The 24,505-nt window shown below is 58.3% G+C and overlaps 1 protein-coding gene across 1 annotated transcript in view; it reads left to right on the top strand.

The window, feature by feature from the left end:
- Positions 1–1,605: 1,605 nt before the first annotated feature.
- The window catches only part of SLC6A3 (solute carrier family 6 member 3), a 37,804-nt gene continuing 14,904 nt past the window's right edge, over positions 1,606–24,505 (top strand). The window contains exons 1-7 of the mRNA XM_082379696.1: positions 1,606–3,371; positions 4,648–4,779; positions 10,511–10,736; positions 15,245–15,383; positions 16,862–16,996; positions 20,634–20,737; positions 22,183–22,307. Of these exons, the coding sequence (XP_082235822.1) occupies positions 3,086–3,371; positions 4,648–4,779; positions 10,511–10,736; positions 15,245–15,383; positions 16,862–16,996; positions 20,634–20,737; positions 22,183–22,307 (1,147 nt within the window). The 5' untranslated portion in view covers positions 1,606–3,085. The remainder of the gene's footprint in view (positions 3,372–4,647; positions 4,780–10,510; positions 10,737–15,244; positions 15,384–16,861; positions 16,997–20,633; positions 20,738–22,182; positions 22,308–24,505) is intronic.

Here is a 24,505-nt window from a genome sequence, read left to right as displayed (position 1 = left end):
GCACCTGTGCGTCCTGGGCCTGCTTGGTGGCCTGGGGACTCCATTCCTCCGCATCATGAATGTGCAGTCTTGCGGGGGGTCATCTCAACAATGATTCCGAATCAGTCCGTTCTGAGCCAGTATCGACAGCTGTGGCTTTCCGGGCTGTCCCTGGAAATCGTGTTCCGATGCGAGTGTGATTCGAGCCCCTTGGTTCCAGCCGATTCGCGCTCCATGTGGGCAAAGCACGGCGACGCTTAGCTCCTTGCCTGACGCGCGCGGACACTGGGTCCTGCGAGGGGTCGGCTCTCGGGCCACAGAAGGACCCGCGTCTCCGCAGCCCGGATCCGGGCGAGGATCGGGTACCTCGCGGCCGGGGCGCAAGGCCGCAGGAGAGAAGGCAGAGACCCGGGCGGGGTCTGAGCCTGCCCGTCAGGGCAGGGGCAAGGGTCTCCGCGGCCCACCTAGGGACGCCCACAGGACCCCAAACGCCAGACGCAGGATCCCTGCCCCCAGGCCGGCCCAACTCGAGCGGGACCGGCTGGTGGAGGAGATGCCCCAGGGCGCCAGACCTCGGGAGGGGCGGCCGCGGCGGGAGGAGCGGATGGAACCGACGTCTGGGGAGAGGGGTCGGTGCAGCATCAGGAAGGCGGCCCCTGCGGCAGCGGCGGGAAGAGGGAGAGTGGGCAGGAGAGGGGGAGGGAGGCGAGACCCGGCTCGGCCCCGCGGGATCCCGCGCTGTGCCCCGCGCGCCCGCCGCCCAGCTCCCTCCCCGCAGCGACTGCTCCTCCCGGGCGGAGTGGCGGGTGGGCCAGGGGAGCCCCCGCCCCAGGCAGATGCGCGGGCAGCCCCGGGGGGCGCAAGCTAGAGTGGGAGGGAGACGGAAAACGGCCCGTCTCGGTCCTGCGAGGCCTGGGACCCAGAGGTGACCCTGCTCCCACTCGCCCCAGGTTCCGGGGCGCGCGAGGCCTCGGGCAGAGCGCGCTGCTGGCAGCTGACTGGCGCCGGAGGTCGGGTCCCGCGGGGCGGGGCTCGGGGGCGCGTCCGGGCTCGTCCTCCGCCCACCCGGGGCGGCACGGAGGCGGAGCCAGGGCGGGTGAGCGCCCCCGGTGGCCGGCGGGGCGGGTCCCGGCGACAAGATAAGAGCCCGGAGCGCAGCGGCACCGGAGCGGCATCTTCCGCGGACGCTCGGTGTCAGGACCCCAGCAGAGACGAGGCTGGGGCGCGCAGGTGAGGCCGGGCCACCCCGTGGCCCGCTCCCCGCACAGGTGCCCCTGCACATTCTCCGGGCGCTCCGGTCCCGCCTCTGACCCCGAAGGCTGCGGCCGAGGGGCTCCCGGCCGGGGCGAGCACCGTCGGGGGGCGCCGGGTCCCGCAGGCTGCGGCGTCTCCAGAAGTCGACAACAGTTGGGGTGCACAGCGCCGCGACAGTGCCATTGGCGATCTTAAGGTGAGGTGGCCGAGAGGTGCGAGCCCCGGAGCGGGCACGGGGCTGATGCGCGCCCCCGTGGCCCCTGGCCCCATCCTGCCCCAGGCTCGGAGAGACGGGGCAGGGGCCGGCTGTCCCCGGCTTCCCTGAGGCGCTGACCCCTGGGCCCCGCGGCTGTTTGTGGCAGACCCCTCCCTGCTGAACCAGACCTGCCCGGGGTTGGGGGCACCTGGGCAAGCGGCCCCCAGAGCCAGTAGGGGTGATTTTCTCAGCCATCGCTTCTTCTCACAGGGCTTAGTCTTTGACCTTTAAGATGGGGCAGGGGTGCAGGGTTGTGGGGTGCCGAGCGTCCAGGCTGTAGGGTCGGACTGCAGCTCTGTTTCTGTCCTGGGTGCAGAATCACACTTTCTAAGCACCACAAGGCAGCCCTGGCCTCTGAGGCCGGGGCTTCAGGGGTGGGGTGAGCTCACCCCAAGTGCAGAGCCGGGGGTCTCGCTGGCAGGTGGTCCCCGATGCGCCTGCGAGGGCCGCTGTCAGAGCAAACCGGCTGGGATCTGGCGCCTGCACAAGCCCAGCCCTCTCCACTGGACCCCACTGCAGGCCGGTCCCTCCGGCTCCTCCCCACCCCCAAGTCCCTTCTGTCCCTTTTCGTTCATCTCAGGAATGTGCTGTTGTGTTTGTCACAGAGACGTGGTGCATACAATGACATGTTGTGGGTTTCTGTTCAAACTTGGTTGCAGAGGAAAATAACCCCTTTACCGCTGCCATCCTGCTACCTTCTGCTTCAGAGTGTGTGTGTGTGTGTGTGTGTGTTTGTACGTGTACACATGCAAGCGTCTGCAGTTGAAACATCCAAATGCCAGAAGAAGTCATATTTGAAGCTGCCCTGGGCCTCGAGGGCCCACCTTGCTCTCAGCCGTGTAATTTCTGTGTTACACACTGTGTGTAATTTCTTCTGTTCTCCTTGATTATATTACCCAGAGTTTCATGAAGGTAACCTGGAGATGATTTCCCTGGTAAAGCTGCTGCGTGCAGGAGCTAGTCCTGTAAACCCCCAGGTAAATCCTGACCGGAAGCTCTTGTCCCTGCCCAGCCCTTCCAGGTGTGGCCACAGGTGGTTGTGCAGCCATTCCTTGAAGGAAACTCTTGTAATCGTTACTTTGAAACTTTGAATTCCCATGGCTGACTCTGGTTTTAGAATTTTGCTTTTGACTTTGGTCTCTGAGTATAAAGAGTGTATGTGCACTGTTGTGAACACTTACTATTGAAAACGATTTGAAGATTGTCAGATTACTCCCTGGCGATGTGGGGAGTGCGGAGGTAGCATCTTGCATTATTACTAAATTAGAGAGGACACAGCGTTGCACTTTGACGGGAATGGAGAGGGGTGCGGGGGAAGGGGGCGTGGAGCAGAGTCTGTCCTGAGGTCTCCACGGCCTGTCTCCCAGCCCCACGAGGAGGGTAGCTTATCTCCTACTGTCCTCAACCCTGGATGTGTCCTCTTGGGTGCTTGGAGTACATTTGTTCTACCCCAAATAAATGGCTGGAAACGCCTCCGATCTGTGCTCACGCCACCGGGGGCATCGTGATCTGGCTGCTACATCAGTGCATTCCTGTGTGTTTCTCTTTCCTGCTGGCTGTAGACCGAGAGGGAGGAAGCACTGAGTCCGGGAGGCCATGAGTAAAAGCAGGTGCTCCGTGGCACTGATGTCTTCCGTGGTGGCCACAACGAAGGAGGCCAATGCCACGGGCCCGAAGGCGGTGGAACTCGTCCTGGTCAAGGAGCAAAATGGGGTGCAGCTCACGAACTCCACCCTCCTCAGCGCCCCGCGGAGCCCCGCGGAGGCCCAGGAGCGGGAGACCTGGAGCAAGAAGGCCGACTTCCTCCTATCAGTGATTGGCTTCGCTGTGGACCTGGCCAACGTCTGGCGGTTCCCTTACCTGTGCTACAAAAACGGCGGGGGTGAGTGCATCCCCCCCCCCACCTGCGCCCTCCCGCCGGCCAGGGCCACAAGGCAGGCATCTGGAGGAATGCGGCATGAGTGGGGCGCAGTTTCCCCAGATGAGTGTCCTGGAACTGTAGACGTAGAGCTCTGAGTGGTCTCCTTCCCTGACTGTCCTTTCCAGCCGAGGACGCTGAGGCCAGGAAAGCGGGATCCCCGAGGGAGCGGTCAGAGGCACCATGGCTCTGCTTTCTGCTTCCAAAGGTGACTTCCACTTTGGAAAAGAAAACTCTCCAAGGCCCAGAGAATGGGATCTTTGGCTGATTTAACAGTGTTTACAAAGCACGCAGAGGCCCTTGCAGTTGCCGGCACCAAAGATGCCCTGGGAGTGTGCCCGTCTCCCTCCCCCTGCACAGCCAGTCCCAGAACTTCCATGTGTGGGCTTGAGGCAGAAAACTAAGAAATGGGCCAGGGTCACCACAAAAATTCAAGCTGAGAAGCAGTTAGGTTGGTGCCTGTTTCCTGTGAATCCCCCGACACTGCCACCCCCTGTCAGGGGTCACTCCATGCCACACACTTGGGGCTTCGGGAGACTTCCTTGGGGAGGGCCTTCCAGGGTGCCTGTGAGTGGGTGGGCATTTCGGCACCCTGCTTGAGGCCTAAGCAGGTACAGAAGTTGCCCCAAGACAGGCATCACGCTGGGGTCTCCCTGTCTCCCCCGCCCCTCCCTGGAAGAGAGCCGAGACAAAGCCCCCTTATCTGAGGCGGAGCGAGAGGGCTTAAGGAGGCTGAGCCCGCGGGGGCCTGAACTTCGTGCCCTGAGCGAGGCTGCAGCCCCGATGGAGGCAGGCTCCAAATGCCAGGGGCCAGGCAGGGTCACATCCCGAGGATTCACAGCTCAAGAGCACAGACGTCTCCACAGAGGAGGGGGGGGGGACCCAGGGCAGGCCCTGCCACGCAGGTGGGGAAGGGACAGAGCCCAGGAGCAGAGCCACGACGTGGGCGGTGCGTCATGTGCTCTGCTCTCAGGGCTGACCCGTAACTTGGGGAGGGAGCTGACCGGGAGTCTTGCAGGGATGCGTTGGGGCACGGATGACAGCGGGGGCCAGGCATGGAGGCAGGAAGCTCACCACCCCTGCCTGCAGGGAGCTTCAGGGAGAAACAGGGACAGGAGACGGATGACAGTGGTCGTGCCCAAGACACACGTGGTCGGCCGGGACGGCTGAGCCCTCGCTCCAATGACAACAGGCCAGCCCATCCTCGGCCCCAGGCTGAACATTCTGTTGTATCCCCCAGGTGCCTTCCTGGTCCCCTACCTGTTCTTCATGGTCATTGCCGGGATGCCGCTTTTCTACATGGAGCTGGCCCTCGGGCAGTTCAACAGGGAGGGGGCTGCCGGCGTCTGGAAGATCTGCCCTATCCTGAAAGGTAACGGCGGGGACGCCCCCTTGCACCTGACGTGGTGTGGACCAGGGCAAGGCTGGAGCAATTTTGAAGCAAGTCAACCCCAGCTGTGTGCATTCAGTCCTGCTTTGCTAGGTGTCTAGGCACGTGGACACATCCTTTTAATTTTGGTCCCACTTTAAAGGTCTGTAATGACTAAGGATTTGAGAGTGTGTCTCCTTGTTCCCAGGTGAGGCCAGCCTGCAATTGATGAGTAGTGTTGTTTTGTCAAAGTGCTAAAATAGTAGCAAAGATAAAAAATACTCCTATCTCTAGATCTGTCATCTGTCATCTATAATCTGTCTGTCATTCATCTATCTATCCATCTGTATTAGTTTGCTAGGGCTGCCTTACAAAGTGCCACAAACTGAGTGGCTTAAATAATAGACGTTTGTTGTCTCAAAGTTCTGAAGTCCAAACTCAAGGTGCTGGTGAGGTTGATTCCTTCTGAGGGCTGGGAGGGGGCCTGCTCCAGGCCTCGCTCCTTGGGTTGTGAGTGGCTGTCTTCTCCCTGAGTCTTCCCATCCTCCCTGCATGTGTGTCTCTCCATCCAAACTTCCCTTTTTACAGGGACATCAGTCACACTGAACTAGGGCCCACCCTGACTTGATCACCTCTGTAAAGACCTGCCTCCAAATAAGGTCACATTCTGAAATACTGGGGGGAAAACTTCAACAAATGAATTTTGGAGGCCACGATCCAACCCATAACACGATCTATCTACCATCTGTGGTGGCGTTCTTCCTTTCTGACGGCCTGCTGGGTGAACCCGGAGGCGTGAGCAGCCTTCTCCTAGGTTAGATGATGCACAGCTCACTCAGCAGTGGAGCTGCAGGGAGCCCCTGACCCGGCTCACCCCACACGCCTCTGCAGGGCGAGGCGGCAGCTCCGGGTTCAGGTTCCCGTGCTGGGCGTCCCCTTAGCAGGATTTGCTCACGGAAGTCAACGCTTAAATAAGTCACTGGAACGGCCTCTGGTGCGCTCGGGGTTCCCGAGGGCGGAAGCGCAGGAAGCTGAGACTGACTGCGGGCGCCTCTTCAGCGCCGGGCAGGTCGAGGGCACGGCCGGTGTCTTTGCGGGCAGGGCCGATACCGTCAGGGCCGGCGAGTCCCCCCGACACTTCAGGACGCGTGAGTTCATCCTGAGCTCCGGGCCCGCCCAACAGCCAGCATCTCCCGCGACGGGCTGCGCAGCAGTCGGTAGTTACACAGCGCGAAGGCGCCGGGTCGGACGTGAGGCGGGCCCGCCCTCAAGTGACCGTCCTGGGGGCGCCCGGGAAGGACGCCGGCGGTGCGACACGTTTACTTCTGGAGCAAGTTGTCAGTTTGCGACGTGACATGACCCCAGCCCACACCTCCCACCAGGGAGGCCAGAGCTGAATCAGAGTAAATCGGCCTCTTTCCCGAGAAAAAGGACGCCGACCCCAGGGCTGCGGGCCCACAGACAGAAGCAAATTTCCAGCTGTGTGTCCTGCCACAAGAAGAATTTTCTCCAACAGAACTGCCAAAGTGAATTTCTATACTGCAGTTTGTAGAACGTCCGTAAGTGGTCTCCAAGGGTCTCGAAGGACTAGTTAAGCCTGAAGAATTTGGCTACTGCAGAAATTCGGACTCGAACAGTGAGAGTGTCAGCCCCTCCACGGGGAAGTTACGCGTGCAGCCGCGGAGCAGTTAGCACGGCCTGGCCTCAGAGCCTGGAGACCCGGGCAGACGCCAGCTGGCTCCAAGCTGTACCCCACGTCACGGCCCATCCACGCTCCTGCCTCCCAGGTCTGGAAACTCATCCTCCTGGAGGGCTGTGCGGGGCCAGTGAGGCCACATGGAGAAGCACCCTGCAGCGCCCGCGGGCGGAAGCTCAGCCGGAGCCTGGTCACCCCATCTGGTAACCGGGGATTTTGGGAAATCGCACATCACAGAAGGTCAGCCGTTGAGCCTTGGAATCTTTGTGTTATCAACACAGGGCTGTTTGTTGCCGATCAGTGAATCAACGCAAGAACGTCTATGTGTGAAGAAGAGACGCCTTGCATAGTTTGATACTAACAAAGCTACAATCGCTAGCAGGTGATCCCTGCTCCTTCAGGTCAAGTTTCTCCATAGGATGCCCGCTGGACAGGAGGTCAGCATCGCTCCTTGAGTTAGGGGAGGCAACCCGTGCTGTTCTGCATACCCTGACACACGTGCCTTCCTTTCCTTCCTTGTCTTTAAAACAAAGTTTAACTCATAAAATTGCACGTACTTTCACGTGTCATTAAATAGGGAGAACACATGATAGATGAAGACGTCAGTTAAAATGCCCCAAACGGTCATCATGGGGCTGCAGGTCCTCCAATGGGCGATTGGCACATCCGGGCCCTGCGGAAGGGAACCCGGCTCTCTGGGGAGCCCTCTTCCCCGTCCTTCCCTTCCCTGGACCTGGGAGTCCTGCCATGGGCCTGACTGCACTGAGATCAACCCGAAAAGGCCAGGCAGTGGCGCCCACGGTCAGGGCGAGGGCCCTCAGAGGGCCGTGCCATGTCCTCGGTCCCTGGCACTGTCCCTCCAGCAGCTGCCGGTGATGCCGAGGGCAACCAGTGCGACCACAGGGCCTGGGAGGGGGTCTCTCCAAGCTCTCCCGCCCTCCCTCCCTCTCCTTCCTCTGTCTCTTGTCTCCCCTCTCCCCCTCCCTCTCACTCTCATTCCCTCCCTGTCCCTCCCCTCCCCCTGCCCCCTCTCTCTCATACACACACACACACACACACACACACACACACACACACGAAGTAGATACGAAAGGCACTCAGACCGACAGCGGAGGAATTCTCTCCTGTTTTCTTCAAAGACCTGCCAGTGAGTCTTGCAAGGAATGGGAGTCTGCTCCCATCAGGGCGTGTCCTCCAGCTGGGGTCCTGGAATTACTATTTGTCCCCGACACCCTCTTCCTGCTGAAGCCAGCTCTGGGGAACGCTCTGGAGTGACTGGCTTTAGAGGTGGAGAAGGGGGCTGTTGTCCCTCTTGAGGCCTGAGGATGCTCCGTTTCAGGTCGTCTGGTTAATTGCCTAAGATAACCCCACTGTGTGTACGGCATGGAAAACACCTATTTTATCGACTGTAAAATAATTTATTATATTTTGTGGTCAATAATATTTTAGTGTGGTTTACCAAACTCTTTCTCTTTCTAAAAAAGAATTGTAAGTGGCTTAAAATAAAACAAAATGCATGCAGAGTTAATATTAAAAATACTGAACAACCTGAAATTTTAGAAAATTGACCTTAAGAGCTGTGACTGAAATTCACACTTGGTCTTGAGCTTCCTGGTAGTTGGACAAAAGAGGAACTCATCAAGTTCTCATTCATATTTTCACTGCAAGTATTAGAGGGGACCGAGCCTGCCACCTCCTTGGGAGGGACGTTTCCGGTGGCACAGAATAATAGAAGAAACGTATCAGGTGGAGCTTTATTTAGAGTATATGATGACGTATGAACCCTGATCATTCACTGAACAAGAGCATTCTCAGAGCAAACAGGGCAGCGGATTTCGTGTGGCTGGGTCTTAAGTGACACAGAGGAAGAACTTGAAGGCAGGGTCGGTGAGGGGCTGCCCTTGGGCGGCCCAGGGCCAGGGCTTCCTGGGGCTCTGTGGTCCTGGAGGACAGAACTCAGAGGCACTGAAAGAATGGCTGGCGCTCACAGCCACATTCCTAGGAAATCGTTCCTTCGCGCAGGCCTTTGGGACAGCTGGACAGCAGTGCCCTTGGATGGGGGACCCTCCGGGGCTGGTGTGCTGCGGCTGATGGGGCAAAGCCCGCGTGCCCTGGGAGCTCCATCAGCCCGGGGCACCCTTGTCCCTCTGCTGTGACAGCGAGAAACCTGGCCTGCCCAGCAGAGGGCTATCCACACGGCGGTGGGTTCAGAAGAACCAGAGGTGAAGGCAGCTCTCTCTCTGACACCGGATTGGATCTGCTTTAGTGTTTGATCAAAAGCTCCGTTGAGTTCCCCAAACTTCAAGTGGAGGATTTGGTGTGCGGCGTTGCCACCTTCCAAAGATTTCCGGGCAGGCGCCCACGGCCGGCTCACCACCAAGGAACACCTTCCGTGACGCAGTGGAAGCAGCGTGGCTTCCGCCGACGTGGCTGCCGGGGCGAGTTCACGGGGAGCCAGCCTCTCCGAAGGAGCTCAGGGAGCAGAAGTGCCGTCAAGACTCATTTCACATGGACGAGTCCACGTGGGAGAAGGCCTTCTGGAGGAGCAGTTTGGGTTTTGCCATCGCTGCTACTGAGCATGTTTTCCAAGAGGGTCCACGTACCAGGGACTGTTTGCTTTTAAATAGATCACTCCTGATACTGGATCTGTTTAATATCTACACATAAATAAATTGTAGTCCCTCTCTTTTTGCTTTCAGGGTAGGAAGAGAATTTAATGAAGTGTCCTGAGCAGGAAAATAGCTTCTCCTAAGGGCTAGACCCATAAAAAACGAGCCAAGCCACTCCCCGAAAAAGTCGGCTTGAAGGCGAGCTCCTCCCTGGCCACAGGCAGGCAAGACGGGGCAGGGCGCCCACCAGGTTCTAAGACAGTGAAGTTATTGTTATAGCCCAAACTAGTCGTAGCAACAAAGCTGGGAAAGAAGGCTGAAACAAGAGAGCTCTGCGTGGAGCCTGACACAGTGACCCGCAGTAATGGGACCCGGCACTGCTTGTCCGGCACTGAACAGGGAGGAGGTCTCACGGCCAGACCACCCGTCCACCACAGCCAGGATGTCGCGTCTCCAAAGCCTGCTCACCGCTCTGTTCTGCTCCAGGAGCCAGGAGCCCCTCAGGGAGTGTCACAAATTCCAGGGCTTGTGATCCTGGAGACGGCACTCTGACGAGCCCTGGGGGGCCCTGTGTGGTCATAGGTGACCCTTGGAGACCCTGGATGGTCGTGCATGGTCCTGGGTGATGTTGGGTAGACCCGGCTGACTGTGTTTGCCCTGTGTGGCCTAGAGGGGCACGGTTAGCTGTGGGTGGCCATGAATGCTCTAGGTAGCCCAGGGAGGCATGGATTGTCTTGGAGGCCCTGGATGGTCCTGGATGAGCCTGGGTGGCTGTGGAAGAGCATGAAAGGCCCTAGTTATCCTTTAGTGACTATTGGTGGCCCTGCATGGCTCTGGGAGGCACTGGGCATCCCTGGGTGACCCTGGATGGCCTTCATGGCCCTATTGGCATGGGTGGCCCTGGATGGCCTTAGGTGACCCTGAGTGGTTTGGGGTGGCCTTTGTTGACTTGGTGTTTTGTATCCTTGGGTGTTCCTAGATGGCCCTGGGTGGTCCTGGGTGCCTGCGGATGATTCTGATGGTTTTGTTTGGCCGGTGGCCCTGGATAGCCCTGGGTTGAGTTGCCCTGGGTGACCCAGAGTGGCCCTAGATGACCTTAAGTGAGCCTGGATGACCCTGACTGGCTGTGAGTGACGGTGGACAGCCATGGATGGCCCTTAGTTACCGTGTATGTCTGCGGGTGACCTGGCTGTACCAGGGCGTCGCTGGATAGCCCTACATGTCTGGGTAGACGTCAAGGGCCATGGATGGTTTTGGAAGTGGGCAGCCCCTTCTCTGCCCATGGCGCGAAGTCTGGGACCCACCCTTTCCCTCGTCCTCTGTCGTGTCTAAAGGCGCTGCCTGGTTTCAGGACAGCCCAGGTGGAGCTGCGACCCGTGAGGGGAGGGGCAAGGGTGAGCTGCTGATGGGGCCGTGCTCTCCCCACCAGGCGTGGGCTACACGGTCATCCTCATCTCACTCTACATCGGCTTCTTCTACAACGTCATCATCGCCTGGGCGCTGCACTACCTCTTCTCCTCCTTCACCACGGAGCTGCCCTGGACCCACTGCAACCACACCTGGAACAGCCCCCGCTGCTCCGACGCCCGCGCCCCCGCCTCCAGCCCTGACCCCAATGACACCTTCAGGACCACCCCTGCCGCCGAGTACTTTGAGTAAGTGGGGGCCTCGGGGTCTGGTGACACCCCCGGGGGTGGGGAGGGGGAAGCCGGGCCAGCCACCCGCCCCTGCTGCCTCCCGAGGATGTGGAGAGGACCCCTCCCTGGCCTGTGCCGCGTCCCGTTCCTCTGGGCTCTTGTGGGCTTATTTCTGGCCCCACCTCTAGCAGCTCAGCACGGCTCCTGCAGGGAGACCTCGCAGGGAAGGGAAACTGGATGGGCTGCCCCGCCTGCCCCCTGCGGCCCTTTGGGGTCTGTTGGGGGGGATGGCCTGTGACCCTGCAGATGCCGCAGGGAGGAGGCGTGTGGGGCTGGGCTCCGGGGGCTGCAGCACCGCCTCCAGAGGGGGCCGGGCTCCCCTTTCTCAGTCACCTTCCCCTTCTCCCTCCGCTCGTGTCCGGACTCCAGCCGGAGGCGGGACCATCAGACAGTTGCCCGAGGTTTTCCCTGAGGGAAGGCACTGTCCCACTCCTGGGGCCTGTGGAGCTGGGTGAGACACCCGGTGTGCAGGAGAGAAACTGAGCCTTCGGGCCCTGGGAGAATCTGTCGTGTGGGTGTAGGCGTGACACCGCCAGAGGGCAAGGGATGTTCACGGAACCTGCGGACATTCAGCGTCTGAAGTTGCGTGTTTCAGATACTCAGGGTCTAAGTCCTTTGCTCTAGAATCCCCGCCACACGTGGGGAACGTATCTCCAGGATTGGCTGCTTCAGAAAGTGGCAGCAATGGGCAGGAATGGAGTGAGGCGGGGTTTGGGGGGCCTGGGGGGACCGCCGGAGGGATGGGGTGCCTTTCTCAGGCATTATTAGGAAGAACATGGTTAGGGTGGGGACGAGGGTTGTGTGTGATGGGACTTGTTTTATTTTTTGGAAGATACTCTTTTTGGCGGTTTGGGGTTAGAGAGTGAAGGAGTCTGGGGAGGGCAGGGAGGGAGGTTCTGTGAAAGGGGGAAGAGAGGGGCCACTGAGAACCTGCCTGCCCAGAGGAGGGAGAGTCCAAAGCTGGGGGGTGAGGGCCTGGGTCTCCAGGAGCTCTCAGGAGGGAGCGAGCGGGTTTCAGAGGACGGGCTGGAGTCCACCTGGGATGGGTCCCATTAGATCTGCCTGAAAGACACCGATGTGGACGTACCCGCGAGAAATGGAAACCCAGACCCTGTCACCTGAGTGTGTGGGCAGGACTCAGAGTGACAAGCAAGCAAGAAATGATAGATTCGTCCAAATAAAGAAGAGCAGAGCATTCATCAAAGTTGCTTGTGCATTCTTAGGAGCTTGCTGCCGGCTGGTTCATTACTGCATTTCCCAAACTTAAGAGCATCTCATGGACAGGTGAAAGCCCGGGCTTCAAGTACTCTCACCAGTGGCCCAGCTCTCAGGTTTAGCGTGTAATGGGGGACGGGGGACCAGAAAAGAGAGAGGGAGGGGTGGGGACCCCTGCACCAGAAAGCAGAAAGGGGAGACACAGACATGGCTGTGGACGAGCACCTGGGAGCGTCCCACCCGTCCCACCACTGACAGACGTGCAGAGACAGCTCTCGCTAGAGCTGGGTTTAAGTTATCATTTCACCAACAAAACTATGGCTAAGTTTTCAAGCTAGTGTGTCTTTTACAATTTTAAGATGGATTTTGGCGTAATTTAGAACGTTTAGAAAGCTTTAAGAGGTATCAAATGTGTCAGGTGAGACCATTTGGGGATACTTACCTTTTGTTTGGGAGGTGTGGAAAGAGTTGATTTATCTAAGTGATTTTTCAGATGAGAAAAATAGAGGGAAAAAACTGATTAGTCAATGATTTATTATTAAGAATGCTAGAAGGGAACATATGTGATAGATGAATTAAAAAAAAAAAAGAGCTGACTAGTGAAGTGTGTTTGGAAATTCCAAGTCTGGAAGAGAAAGATTGAGCTGGAAAGCTGCCTGAACCCTCCACATAAAGGGCTGTTAGCAAGAGCAGATGTCCAACCGTAGTTGGAGGTGACCCTGGGACAAAGGCGGGGCCTTTGAAGGTTTACGACGAAGTCATAGATCATTAACGACACGATGAGTTATTAAACTGCACTGATGACACACCAGGTGATTTCACTAACGGTGGTGACTGGGTTTCCCTAAGACAGGCCCCACTGACTGTCAGGTCTGCAAGGGTTTTCTGGAATGTAAACCCACTTTATAAAGCAGATCTTTGTGGAAAGCATTACATGTTCTTGAAGGCACATGTAATTAGGGAGCTCACATCCCACCATGAAATTCCATAAAGGCCAGGATAACTATAGTCATTGAAGTAGTAAAGCTGTAAGTGCTACAAAGTGCATGTGGGCTTTGGAAACCCCAAAATTGGCCCCTGTAACTCCACCTAGTTTTAAATTTCCCTCAACTCCGTAAACACTTATTAAAACCACCTTCACCTACTTTCTAATATAAATTAGAAAGCTATATATTTAAACCTACAAACTTGCCTCTAAAAGACTGCTTTAGCTGCCTCCTGCACGTTTAATATGTTGTGTATTAAAGTATTCCCTGATCTGCCTTGTGATTTCTCCTTTGATTCACAGGAGATTTTTAGAAGTTTGTTGTTTGATTTTAAAATATTTGGAGGTTTTCTAGATATATTTCTGTTATTGATTTCTAATTTAATTCAAATTTGGTGAGATAATATATTTTAAAACCTCATTATTCCTAAAGATACTGAGATTTGTCATATTGCCCAATATATAGTTTATCCTGGTAAGTATTCCACATGCATTTAAAAAGAACGTGTATCCTGCCGTCATTGGGTAGACGTGTTGGCTAGGTCCTGTTAGCTCCTAGTGCTGTTTAAGTTTTCTACATCCTTACTGTCTATTTGTTCTATCAGTTACTGTGAAAGGGGTGTTGAAATCTCAATTATAATTGTGGATTTGCCTATTTCTCTTCACAGTTCTATCAGTTTTTGCTTCATTCATGTATTTTAAAGCTCTGTTCTAAAGTGCACACATGTTTATGAATATCAAATCTTTTTTTTTTTTTTTAATTTTATTTATTTATTTATTTATTTATTTATGGCTGTGTTGGGTCTTCGTTTCTGCGCGAGGGCTTTCTCCAGTTGCGGCAAGTGGGGGCCACTCTTCATCGCGGTGCGCAGGCCTCTCTTGTTGCGGAGCACAGGCTCCAGACGCGCAGGCTCAGCAATTGTGGCTCACGGGCCCAGTCACTCCGCGGCATGTGGGATCTTCCCAGACCAGGGCTTGAACCCGTGTCCCCTGCACTGGCAGGCAGACCCTCAACCACTGCGCCACCAGGGAAGCCCTCAAATCTTTTAATTGAGCCCTTTTCCATTATGAAATGTCCCTCTTGGTACTATTCTTCATTCTTTTTTTCTTTTTCTTTTTTTTGGCTACGTCGGGTCTTTGTTGCTGCGCGCGGGCTTTCTCTAGTTGCGGTGAGTGGGGGCTACTCTTTGTTGCGACGTGTGGGCTTATTGTGGTGGCTTCTCTTGTTGCGGAGCACAGGCTCTAGGCACACGGGCTTCAGTAATTGTGGCACGCGGGCTCAGTAGTTGTGGCACACGGGCTTAGTTGCTCCGCAGCATGTGGGATCTTCCCAGAGCAGGGCTCGAACCCATGTCCTCTGCATTGGCAGGCGGATTCTTAACCACTATGCCACCAGGGAAGTCCCTATTCCTCATTCTGATGTCAGCTTTGTCTGATATTAATATGATCATGTCAACTTTCCTATGAATAGTGTTTACATGGGATATCTTCTCCATCCTTATGTTTTAAACCTATATGTATCATATTTGAAGTGGGTTTCATGTAGACAGCACAGAGTTGGTTCTTACTTTTTTATTCACTATGACAATCTCTGTCTTTTAATTAGAGTGTTTCCAATCAATAATTATCAGTATGGTTGGGGTTTAGTCTTTCATCTTGCTTGTCCCTCTGGTTGTTTCTTGTTTCCTCTGTTTATTTTCTTTGGAATTAATTAATTATTTTGGCTTCCACTTTATCTACTCCATTTGCTAATAAGCTCTAGCTCTTTTTTTCTTGTTTTGTTTTGTTTTCTTGCCCACACCACATGGCATGTGGGATCTTAGCTCCCCGACCAGGGATCAAACCTGTGGCCCCTGCATTGGAAACGTGGACTCTTAACCACTGGACCACCAGGGAAGTCCATCTAGCTCTTTGTCTTAATTTTTAGTGGCTATTACAGGGTTTGCAATCTACGTCTTTAAGTTATCACAGTCTACCTTCTACTGACAGTGTGGCCCTGGGCCAGGGCTGGGCTTCTGTGGGCTCCCAGCGTGCGGTGGCCCACCTGCTCTGCTCACCTGGAGGGTGGGCCCTGCATCTCCACCTAGGCTGGGGTCCTGGCCTTTCTGGGGTGGGGGGCGAGGGGTGGGGGTCTCCAGGCCCATCAGGCCAGGTCCCTGCTGCCATGCCGAGTGGGGGAGGGCAGGTCTCTGCACAAGCGCAGCCCCCTGGTCCAGTTCTGGGCAGGGAGGCAGCCCCCCAGGACCCCCATCTCCTTCCTCTCCAGGCGCGGCGTGCTGCACCTCCACGAGAGCCAGGGCATCGGCGACCTGGGCGCCCCCCGCTGGCAGCTCACGGCCTGCCTGGTGCTGGTCATTGCCCTGCTCTACTTCAGCCTGTGGAAGGGAGTGAAGACTTCCGGGAAGGTGAGGCAGCGAGGCTCGCCAGCTGGGGAGTGGACAGGTGGCCATGGTGGGGTGGGGAGTGGGCTGGTGGGCCGTGGTGGGTTGGGGAGTGGGCTGGTGGGCCATGGTGGGGTGGGGAGTAGACAGATGGGCCGTGGTGGGTTGGGGAGTGGGCTGGTGGGCCATGATGGGGTGGGGAGTAGACAGGTGGGCTGTGGTGGGGTGGGGAGTGGGCTGGTGGCCGTGGTGGGTTGGGAAGTGGACAGGTGGGCTGTGGGGGGGGGGGAGTGGGCTGGTGGCCGTGGTGGGTTGGGAAGTGGGCTGGTGGCCGTGGTGGTTTGGGGAGTGGGCAGGTGGGCCGTGGTGGGTTGGGGAGTGGGCTGGTGGGCCGTGGTGGGTTGGGGAGTAGACTGGTGGCCGTGGTGGGTTGGGGAGTGGGCAGGTGGGCCGTGGTGGGGTGGGGAGTAGACAGGTGGGCTGTGGTGGGTTGGGGAGTGGGCTGGTGGGCCATGGTGGGGTGGGGAGTAGACAGGTGGGCCGTGGTGGGTTGGGGAGTGGGCTGGTGGGCCATGATGGGGTGAGGAGTAGACAGGTGGGCTGTGGTGGGGTGGGGAGTGGGTTGGTGGCCGTGGTGGGTTGGGAAGTGGACAGGTGGGCTGTGGGGGAGGGGGAGTGGGCTGGTGGCCGTGGTGGGTTGGGAAGTGGGCTGGTGGCCGTGGTGGGTTGGGGTGTGGGCTGGTGGCCGTGGTGGGTTGGGGAGTGGGCAGGTGGGCCGTGGTGGGTTGGGGAGTGGGCTGGTGGGCCGTGGTGGGTTGGGGAGTAGACTGGTGGCCGTGGTGGGTTGGGGAGTGGGCAGGTGGGCCGTGGTGGGGTGGGGAGTGGTCAGGTGGGCCGTGGTGGTTTGGGACAGGTGGCTGTGGTTGAAGAATGATGTCAGGAGAGTGCTTTCAGCATGAAGACAAGCACAACAACATATTTTTGCTGATGAAAATATTTTGGTCATTATCTGGGCGCCCAAAGCAACGATGACCAGAATGTCCCCGTCACTTGGGCTAACGCGTGCAGGGACCTTCCAGCACCTGAGAGTCTTCCAATGGCCACAGGTGCTCTCCTCCACTTCCCCCACGGCCCAGAGTCCATCTTTCACAAGTGATCCAGGTGCCCATTTGCACAATCAGTGCAAATCACTCACATCTCCCTCATCAGAAATTCAGCCACTGCTGCCTGCTGCCACGGCCCAAATGCAGAGAAGGAGTGCTCCTTCCCTGCCAAATTGTTCATCCTATTTTAATCCCTGGGAAAGACAACGTACAGGATAGAAGGCACTGGACAGTCTCGCTCCAGGAGGCATTTGTTGAGCTGGTGTCCTGTGACTGTTTGGGAGGCCGGGCTTCCGAATCCGAGGTCCCCCTCTCTGAGCACAAGCCATGAGGGTGACCCTGTGCCCGGCCACGCCAGCCGGTGGCCGGTGCGGCCCAGTGACGCTGTGCTCTCCCCAGGTCGTGTGGGTCACGGCCACCATGCCGTACGTGGTCCTCCTGGCGCTGCTTCTGCGAGGCGTCACGCTCCCCGGGGCCGTGGACGGCATCAGAGCGTACCTGAGCGTGGACTTCCATCGGCTCTGCGAGGCCTCGGTGAGCACGCCCTCCGCTCGCGGCCCCAGTCCGTGCGGGCTGCCAGGTGGCTCGTGGGGCTCTACGACCCAGGCAGGAGACCCCAAAGGCTGCAGCCGGGCAGCAATTCTCACTCAGCCCGCTGTGTGCTGGGACCACCCAGCAGAGTTCCCTGTCCAGGTGGGAAGGGGCCGTGTGGGCACAGCGAGAAGCTGAATGGACCAGAGTAAGGCCATTAGGGGAACAGGTCGCCTAGGTTTCTGCAGGGAGAGAGCGGGAGTCAGCTGCCCCTCGACCTCTTCGCTGTGGGCCATGCTCTCCCTGGAGGAACGCTCCCGCTTCCTCGGATGAGCACCTGTGGGCCGCCCGGTCTGTGCCCGAGGGCGTTGCCGCTCAGCTGGCTCGCAGCCGCAAGCTCTGGCCCCGGATGCATCCTCAGAGCTGGGCTGAGGCTGCGTGAACCAGGGCCCCCCTCGGGGAGCCAGACCTTGATGGTCAAACACCCCGGCGCCCGCGGCACAAAGGCGTGACGTGACCTCATCGTGGCCAAAACTTAGTCCACAGTCAGCCTGCAGGTTTCTTCAGCAAAGGAAGAAGTAATTCTGGGTTGAAATATGAGAAGACAACCTCGTGAAGAGAAGAGGCTCGGCCGGCAATGGCGGGGCGGCGGGGGGTGGAGAGAGAGATAGGCAGCAGCATGGCAGGGACACAGGCCCAGAAGCAGGGTGGCCATGGGCGGGAGGCGGGGGTCACTGGAAAATCAGGTGGACTAGACTGGGGCAGAGGGAGGGGCCCCAGGGAGGCTGAGTTACCGGGGGCAGCAGGAGGGGGAGGGCGGTCTTGGCTGAGGTGTGGGGCCGGGGCCTGACGCTGCCAGGTCGTGAGAGATTCGGCTGTGGGGCTCACCGGGCTGGAGGAGGTACCCCCGGGGCAGCAGTGGGGAGGAAGGGCGAGAAGGGGAGGCAGATGTGGCTCCGACCCCAGGAGCCCTGGGAATGGCGGGAGCTGGCAGGGCGGAGGTCGGGCGCTGAGAAGCAGCGAGAGGAAAGCGCCACGGTCTCGGCCCCGTAAGCGCACCGGCGAGGGCGGCCGCGAGCAGGGCCGGGCACCAGCTGGGCAGCCCACCGGAGGACCGAGGCTGTGAGGGCAGCACACGTGTCTCCACGGACGGCTAAAGGGAGAGTCCGTCCAGCAGCGGGTCCGGGGCCCCACAGCTGCGGAGCCGAGCCCGGGGAGCTGAGAGGTCAGCAGGGCATCTGTCCTCGGGAAAGCCCGCGGCAGCTGCGGGGTGCTGGCAGGAGGAGGTGGCCTTGGGCATCCAAGGCCAGGTGGGCGTGATCTGGAAGTCAAAGAGAAGTGGGGCGTCAGGCAGGAAGGGCAGGCAGCATGAGAGTGCGCGAAACAGATGCCAGGGGTGCGAAGAAAGCGGAGAACAGTAGGAACCGGTGGTTGTCACAAGTGAGGTACAATGGCAGAGGGATGAGACAGATAATAGATTTCAGGTGGACGGATGATAGATCCTAGACAGGCGGTAGATGACAGATGGATGACAGACAGGCGTAGGTGGTGGGCGACGGAGACACAACAGGACTGGACCTCACCTGAGTGTCCCTGCCTCTAACAGTCCTGTCAGCTAGGGCGGGAAGGAGCAGAGACCACAGAGCAGGCCCACAAGCGCTGGGCTCCTGGGAGACCGCGGTCCCCGAAGGGCAGGTCTATGCAGTCCCAGCTCGGGGGTGGGGGGCCGTTCCCGGTCCCTCCGCCGGGTTCTGGCTGACTTTGCTCCACGTCCTTCAGGACAGGGCAGGGCCTGGGCCTCACCAGCTTGGCGGCCGTCCTGAGCTGTCCTCCCAGGGCTGCTCCGGGCCCAGGTGCTGCCTGTACGCCCTCTCCCAGGCTCAGGGCAGCCTCCCTCAGAGACCGAGCGGCCCTGGCACCCTTCCCCTGGGGCTTGGCAGTGGGGGGCCAGGTCCCACAGGCCCCGAGGGGCTGTGGTTGGGGGCTGGCCCAGATCGGGGCGCAGGGCCCCAGCACCGTCCCAGGCTCGTCCCTGACCACGCCCTGGGGGTTCAGCCATGGTGGCTCAGTCCAGAGAGGCCGCAGGGAGAGGCCTGGCCGGGTCCTCACTGGTCCAGGCCGGGTGGGAGCGGAGGTTCCACTGAGGGGTCTGCCCAGCAAGTGGATGGGGCGGAAGTAACTGCCGGCTCCGTCCCTTCTTGTGCCCGTGGCGCCGGGGACCCCGCGCTGCTCTGACGTGGAGGCTGCCCTGAGCCCTGGGGGCCACTTCTCGGTCCCCATGGGGACGAAGGGGACCGCCTTTGGGGTCGGCGTCACTGTCCTCAGTGGCATCCAGACGCCCAGCCCTTTCAGGCCGTCCAGACTCTCAGTCGTTCATCTGCAGCTCTCGTGGAGCTGCTGCATCGGGCAGGCGGGGTCTGGGCTGGGACAGACAGAGTGCTGTCCGGGAGGGCTCCATTCCAGCAGGAGAGAGGAGGCCGGGAAGTAAAGGAAGGGCAAGTCCAGGTCAGTTCTGAGAGGCTGCCCAGGCGGGTGCCAGGGTGGACCGTGGCCTGGGTCTGGAGCTGGGTCCTAGGAGCGGCAGTGAGCAAAGGCCTGGACAGATGGCCGGAGGCGTGTCCTGATGGGTGAGCTGCACGTGCAAAGGCTCTGGGGTGGCCACTGACCCTGTGAGGACCTGGGGTTGAGAGGAAATAGGAGCCCCCCGGCGACACCGGCTCCTGTCTGCAGCTACCTGCCCAGACGGGCTGGCTGATGACCAGCACGAGGGGGCCCCTTGGCCCCCTGCCCACCCGGCCACTCTAGGCCTTGAGCTGGGAAACATGCTGTCCCCAGCTGGGGAGCTCTGGAGTCACTGCCTGAGGACCCCGGCCCACAGGCCTGCACCACGGTCTGTGGGGACAGCCCCCAGGACCCGCCAGCCCAGCAGGTCTGGCCAGTCCCCTAGGGTGGGTTTCCACTCTCCTCCTCATCCCTGCCCCAGGCTGTGCAGGGCCAAGGGGGCCCACATCACCATCACCAGGTGGTCTCCACATCACCCTGACCCAAGAGGGTCGTGTCTGACTTTTAAAATATCTCCTTGGTCCAGTATCGACTGCAGGCCTTCACTTGTCATGTGTGTCAGCGCGCGGATGTCACCTGCGCCACCCCCAGCAAGCGCACAGAGTCAGAGCCACGGTCGGCTCCACAGGCCTTTCTGCATGTCCCGCCGCATGCTCACCCTGCACTCACCATGTGCTTCCGTGGGAAGGACAGAAAGCGGGCGTTGGTGGGCACATGTCTGATTGAGGCACGCACATCACACAGCGTTTTCATAAATTACTGCTGTTACCAGGGTCACGGGCCAGACCAACCCTCACCAGTTGGCGTGATGGGAAACCGCAGGGCCTGCTACAAGACGCAGCCCCCTGTGTATCAGGCTCTCTCAGGCCAGCAACACGGGAAAGGTTCATTCCCTGAGATGACATTTGCTTGTTGACAATGATGTCGTGTTTAAGTTCGACCCTGTTCCTTGGAGCCCCTGGCAGCGAGGGTGCGGCCGTCTGTGGGACCACCCCAGGACCGCTCCCTGTCCTTGGGCTGGCTGGGCCCCCGCAGGGACCTCTCACCGCCGCTCTGTCTGTCTCCCTGCCCCGCGCAGGTCTGGATAGACGCCGCCATCCAGATATGCTTCTCGCTGGGAGTGGGGCTTGGGGTGCTCATCGCCTTCTCCAGTTACAATAAATTCACCAACAACTGCTACAGGTGAGTCCTGGGCTCCCGCAAGAGGGTCTGCAGAATCAGGTGGGGACACAGCTGATATGGGGGGGGCATCGCTGACTTTAGGAAATAATCTGTCCCTGGATGAAAGGAGGGGAAAGTGAGCTGTGCTTGCAGCTCTAAGCCAAATGGCTTTTAAAGTGGAAATTTAACAGGGAAGCTCTAGGCACAATGTTGACTGTGGCTTTAAGGGAGCATTGAAGCGGTGAAGATGCTGATCACCTCCCTGGGAGGAGGCCTCCCAGACCCCCCACGGAGGCCCCTTCCTCTGCCCCCCTCCTCCATCCCTGCCCCACCCAGCCGGCCTCATCCTCCCAGCACTCAGGGTCGGTCGCCTCCCCGACGTGCCCCACGAGGAAGGGCCTGCACGTGTCCCCACCCGGCCTGCACCTAGGGATCCTGGGCCCCAGGGGCTTCCCAGACTCTGTGCAGAGGCCGCCAGGGGCCCGGCAGCAGGACAAGCAGGAAAGTGGCTGCACTGTGTACCCAGAGCTGTGGCGGCATCTCAGCTGGGGCCGCCCAGCCCGGATGACCTGAGCGACCCACAGCCACTTGCTGGCCCTGAAGTCCTTCTGAAAACAGAGAAAGAATTTCATCCAGGACTGCTTCCTTTGACCTTCATGAGCCTGTATTTATTCTCTTTCATATCATGAGGATAAAAATGCAAAGGCGGTGTGCACAGCAAAATGGCCAGACTGACTGCTACCCAGAGGGCCACACAAAGGTGGAGTCTGGATGGCAGGGCCAGACAGCGCCTGCCAGCGCCCACCCTGTGCCCACCTGGGTCTGAGCACGCTGCAAACGTCCTTCCACTCGGGCACCAGGAGGGCTGACCCCGCACCCCCTCCTCCCCTGCTCTCTGAATTCTCAGCCGTCAGAGTGGGGTCCACAGCCCGGCAGCACTGGACCCCCAGGAGCGAATGGGAAACACAGCATCTGGGGCCCACCAGAGCCGCCCCGTCAGAACCTTCTTCTTAGCAAGCTCCCCGGGAGACATCTCAAAGCCCCGCCTGGTAGCCCCTGTCGAGCAGGGTAGGGACCCTTGTGGTCGTCTGTGCTGCCCACCTGGAGCCCCAGCTTTGCCGGTGGGACTGTCTCGCCTTCAGCACTGAGTCGGGAGTCCCAAGAGTCCCTTGGTCCCCAGGCAAACATGGACGGACCGTAGGGCCTGGCCTAGCCAATGTCTGGCCAGAGCCCAAAGCCGCTCAGTGGGGGGTCCAGGTGGGAGGTCCTGTCACCATCACCGGGTGCCAGCCTCCCTCCTTCAGGGCAGCGCTGGACAGCCTCTGGGGCTGCAGGAGGGGCAGGCCTGCTCGACTAGGGAAGCGCCCCCGGAGCTGCCTGCCCCAGACGCAGTAAATTACGAATAATGACTGGAAATTGCAGCGGCTCCAGGCCGGGTGCTGAGACAGCGCGTCTTGTTCCTGCAGAGACGCGATCATCACCACCTCCGTCAACTCGCTGACAAGCTTCTCCTCCGGCTTCGTGGTCTTCTCCTTCCTGGGGTACATGGCCCAGAAGCACAGTGTGCCCATCGGGGACGTGGCCAAGGACGGTGAGTGCCCCGGGGCCGGCAGGTCCCCCCCGACCCCGCCCGCTCCCGAGGTTCAGGCTGCCCAGTTCTTGACGAGTGTCTTCCCTGCAAACCTAGAGGGAAATGCACAGGCCTCCAGAGCCCTTCCCAAGAGCTGCTGATGTGACTGAGAACAGGATCCTGGGTGCAGCGCACCCACCGCCTCCCCGCACCCCCCGCTCCTGCCCCCTCGGACCACCGTGCTGCACGCAGAGGCTGCCGCATGTTTGCCCCTTGTCCCAGTGCTCCTTGCAGAGGCCACTCGGCTGCAGGACGAGGGTCTGGTTCCCCTCCCTGGGCGGCCCCCGCCGTTGTTTACACCTGGCCAGGGACGTGAAGTTCAGGGCTCCGAGTTGTTCCAAGCGGCATGGACCTCTGTGTGGTCAGCCAGAAGGAAGCTGGGCTGGTTTGGACATAGCAGTTAATCTGTTCCAAAGCTTTTCCTTCAAATACCCAGTGGCCGTGGCACGTGTAGATGGGATTTGGATAATAGCCGAGAGTCCCCTGAAGTCTCTGGACACGGTGACAAGAGAGACCCATGTTCCCAACCTGCTCACCATGCTGACACGGACACGGAGTGTCTGCAAACTAGGAAGTTAGCTGAGGGGGAGTGGGCGGGAGAGGGCATGGGCCCAGGTGACACAGGGACCAAGCTGGGCGCCGCAGGAGAGAGCCCCTGGGGTGCTGGGCAGAAAGTCACGGCTTAGGCAGCCTGAAGCTAGGTCAGTCCAGGACCCCGAGGCCTCCCGCGACGGCTGCCACCCTCACCGGCCTGCAGGATCACTCTGTGCGTGAGCCAGGAGGACCCTCCCCCGGGACCGGCCCGCTCAGGGCTGGGCCCCTCCCTTCCCCTGGGGAGCCCCTCTTCTCCCGGGGGCTGGGGGACTGATCTCCTCCTGGGTCTTCTCACTCTTGAGCGGGAGGGTGGCCTTCAGGGAGGGGCTGAGGGGAACAGAGGGCCAACCCCACCTGCGCCCTGAGCTCTCAGCGGGTCGGCCCCGTCAGCCCATCCGGTTCTTGAGAAGTTGAGTGTTGGGAGCCGCACTTTTTTTTTTTTTGAATTTTTGAATTTTATTTTATTTTTTTTTTATACAGCAGGTTCTTATTAGTCATCAATTTTATGCACATCAGTGTATACATGTCAATCCCAATCGCCCAATTCATCCCACCACCACCACCACCCCCCTCCGCTTTCCCCCCTTGGTGTCCATACGTTTGTTCCCTACATCTGTGTCTCAATTTCTGCCCTGCAAACCGGTTCATCGGTACCATTTTTCTAGATTCCACATATATGCGTTAACATACGATATTTGTTTTTCTCTTTCTGACTTACTTCACTCTGTATGACGGTCTCTAGATCTGTCCACGTCTCTACAAATGACCCAATTTCGTTCCTTTTTATGACTGAGTAATATTCCATTGTATATATGTACCACATCTTCTTTATCCATTTGTCTGTCGATGGGCATTTAGGTTGCTTCCATGACCTGGCTATTGTAAATAGTGCTGCAGTGAACATTGGGGTGCATGTGTCATTTTGAATTATGGTTTTCTCTGGGTATAGGCCGAGTAGTGGGATTGCTGGATCATATGGTAATTCTATTTTTAGTTTTTTAAGGAACCTCCATACTGTTCTCTATAGTGGCTGTATCAATTTACATTCCCACCAACAGTGCAAGAGGGTTCCCTTTTCTCCGCAACCTCTCCAGCATTTGTCGTTTGTAGATTTTCTGACAATGCCCATTCTAACTGGTATGAGGTGATACCTCATTGTAGTTTTGATTTGCATTTCTCTAATAATTAGTGATATTGAGCAGCTTTTCATGTGCTTCTTGGCCATCTGTATGTCTTCTTTGGAGACATATTTAGGTCTTCTGCCCATTTTTGGATTGGATTGTTTGTTTTTTTAATATTGAGCTGCGTGAGCTGTTTATACATTTTGGAGATTAATCCTTTGTCCGTTGCTTCATTTGCAAATATTTTCTCCCATTCTGAGGGTTGTCTTTTCGTCTTGTTTATGGTTTCCTTTGCTGTGCAAAAGCTTTGAAGTTTCATTAGGTCCCATTTGGAGCTGCACTTTGAAAGCAGGAAACAGAGGTTTGGAGACGGGGCAGGCAGACCCCTCCAAGACTGCGGTGGGAAAGCTGGGGGCTGGGATGAAATATCAGCAAGTGTTTCCA

The sequence above is a fragment of the Balaenoptera borealis genome (genome assembly GCF_965194805.1).
Source record: "Balaenoptera borealis genome assembly, chromosome: 2".
NCBI classification, from domain to species: Eukaryota; Metazoa; Chordata; class Mammalia; order Artiodactyla; family Balaenopteridae; genus Balaenoptera; species Balaenoptera borealis.
This window is presented reverse-complemented; position numbering and strand designations above follow the sequence as displayed.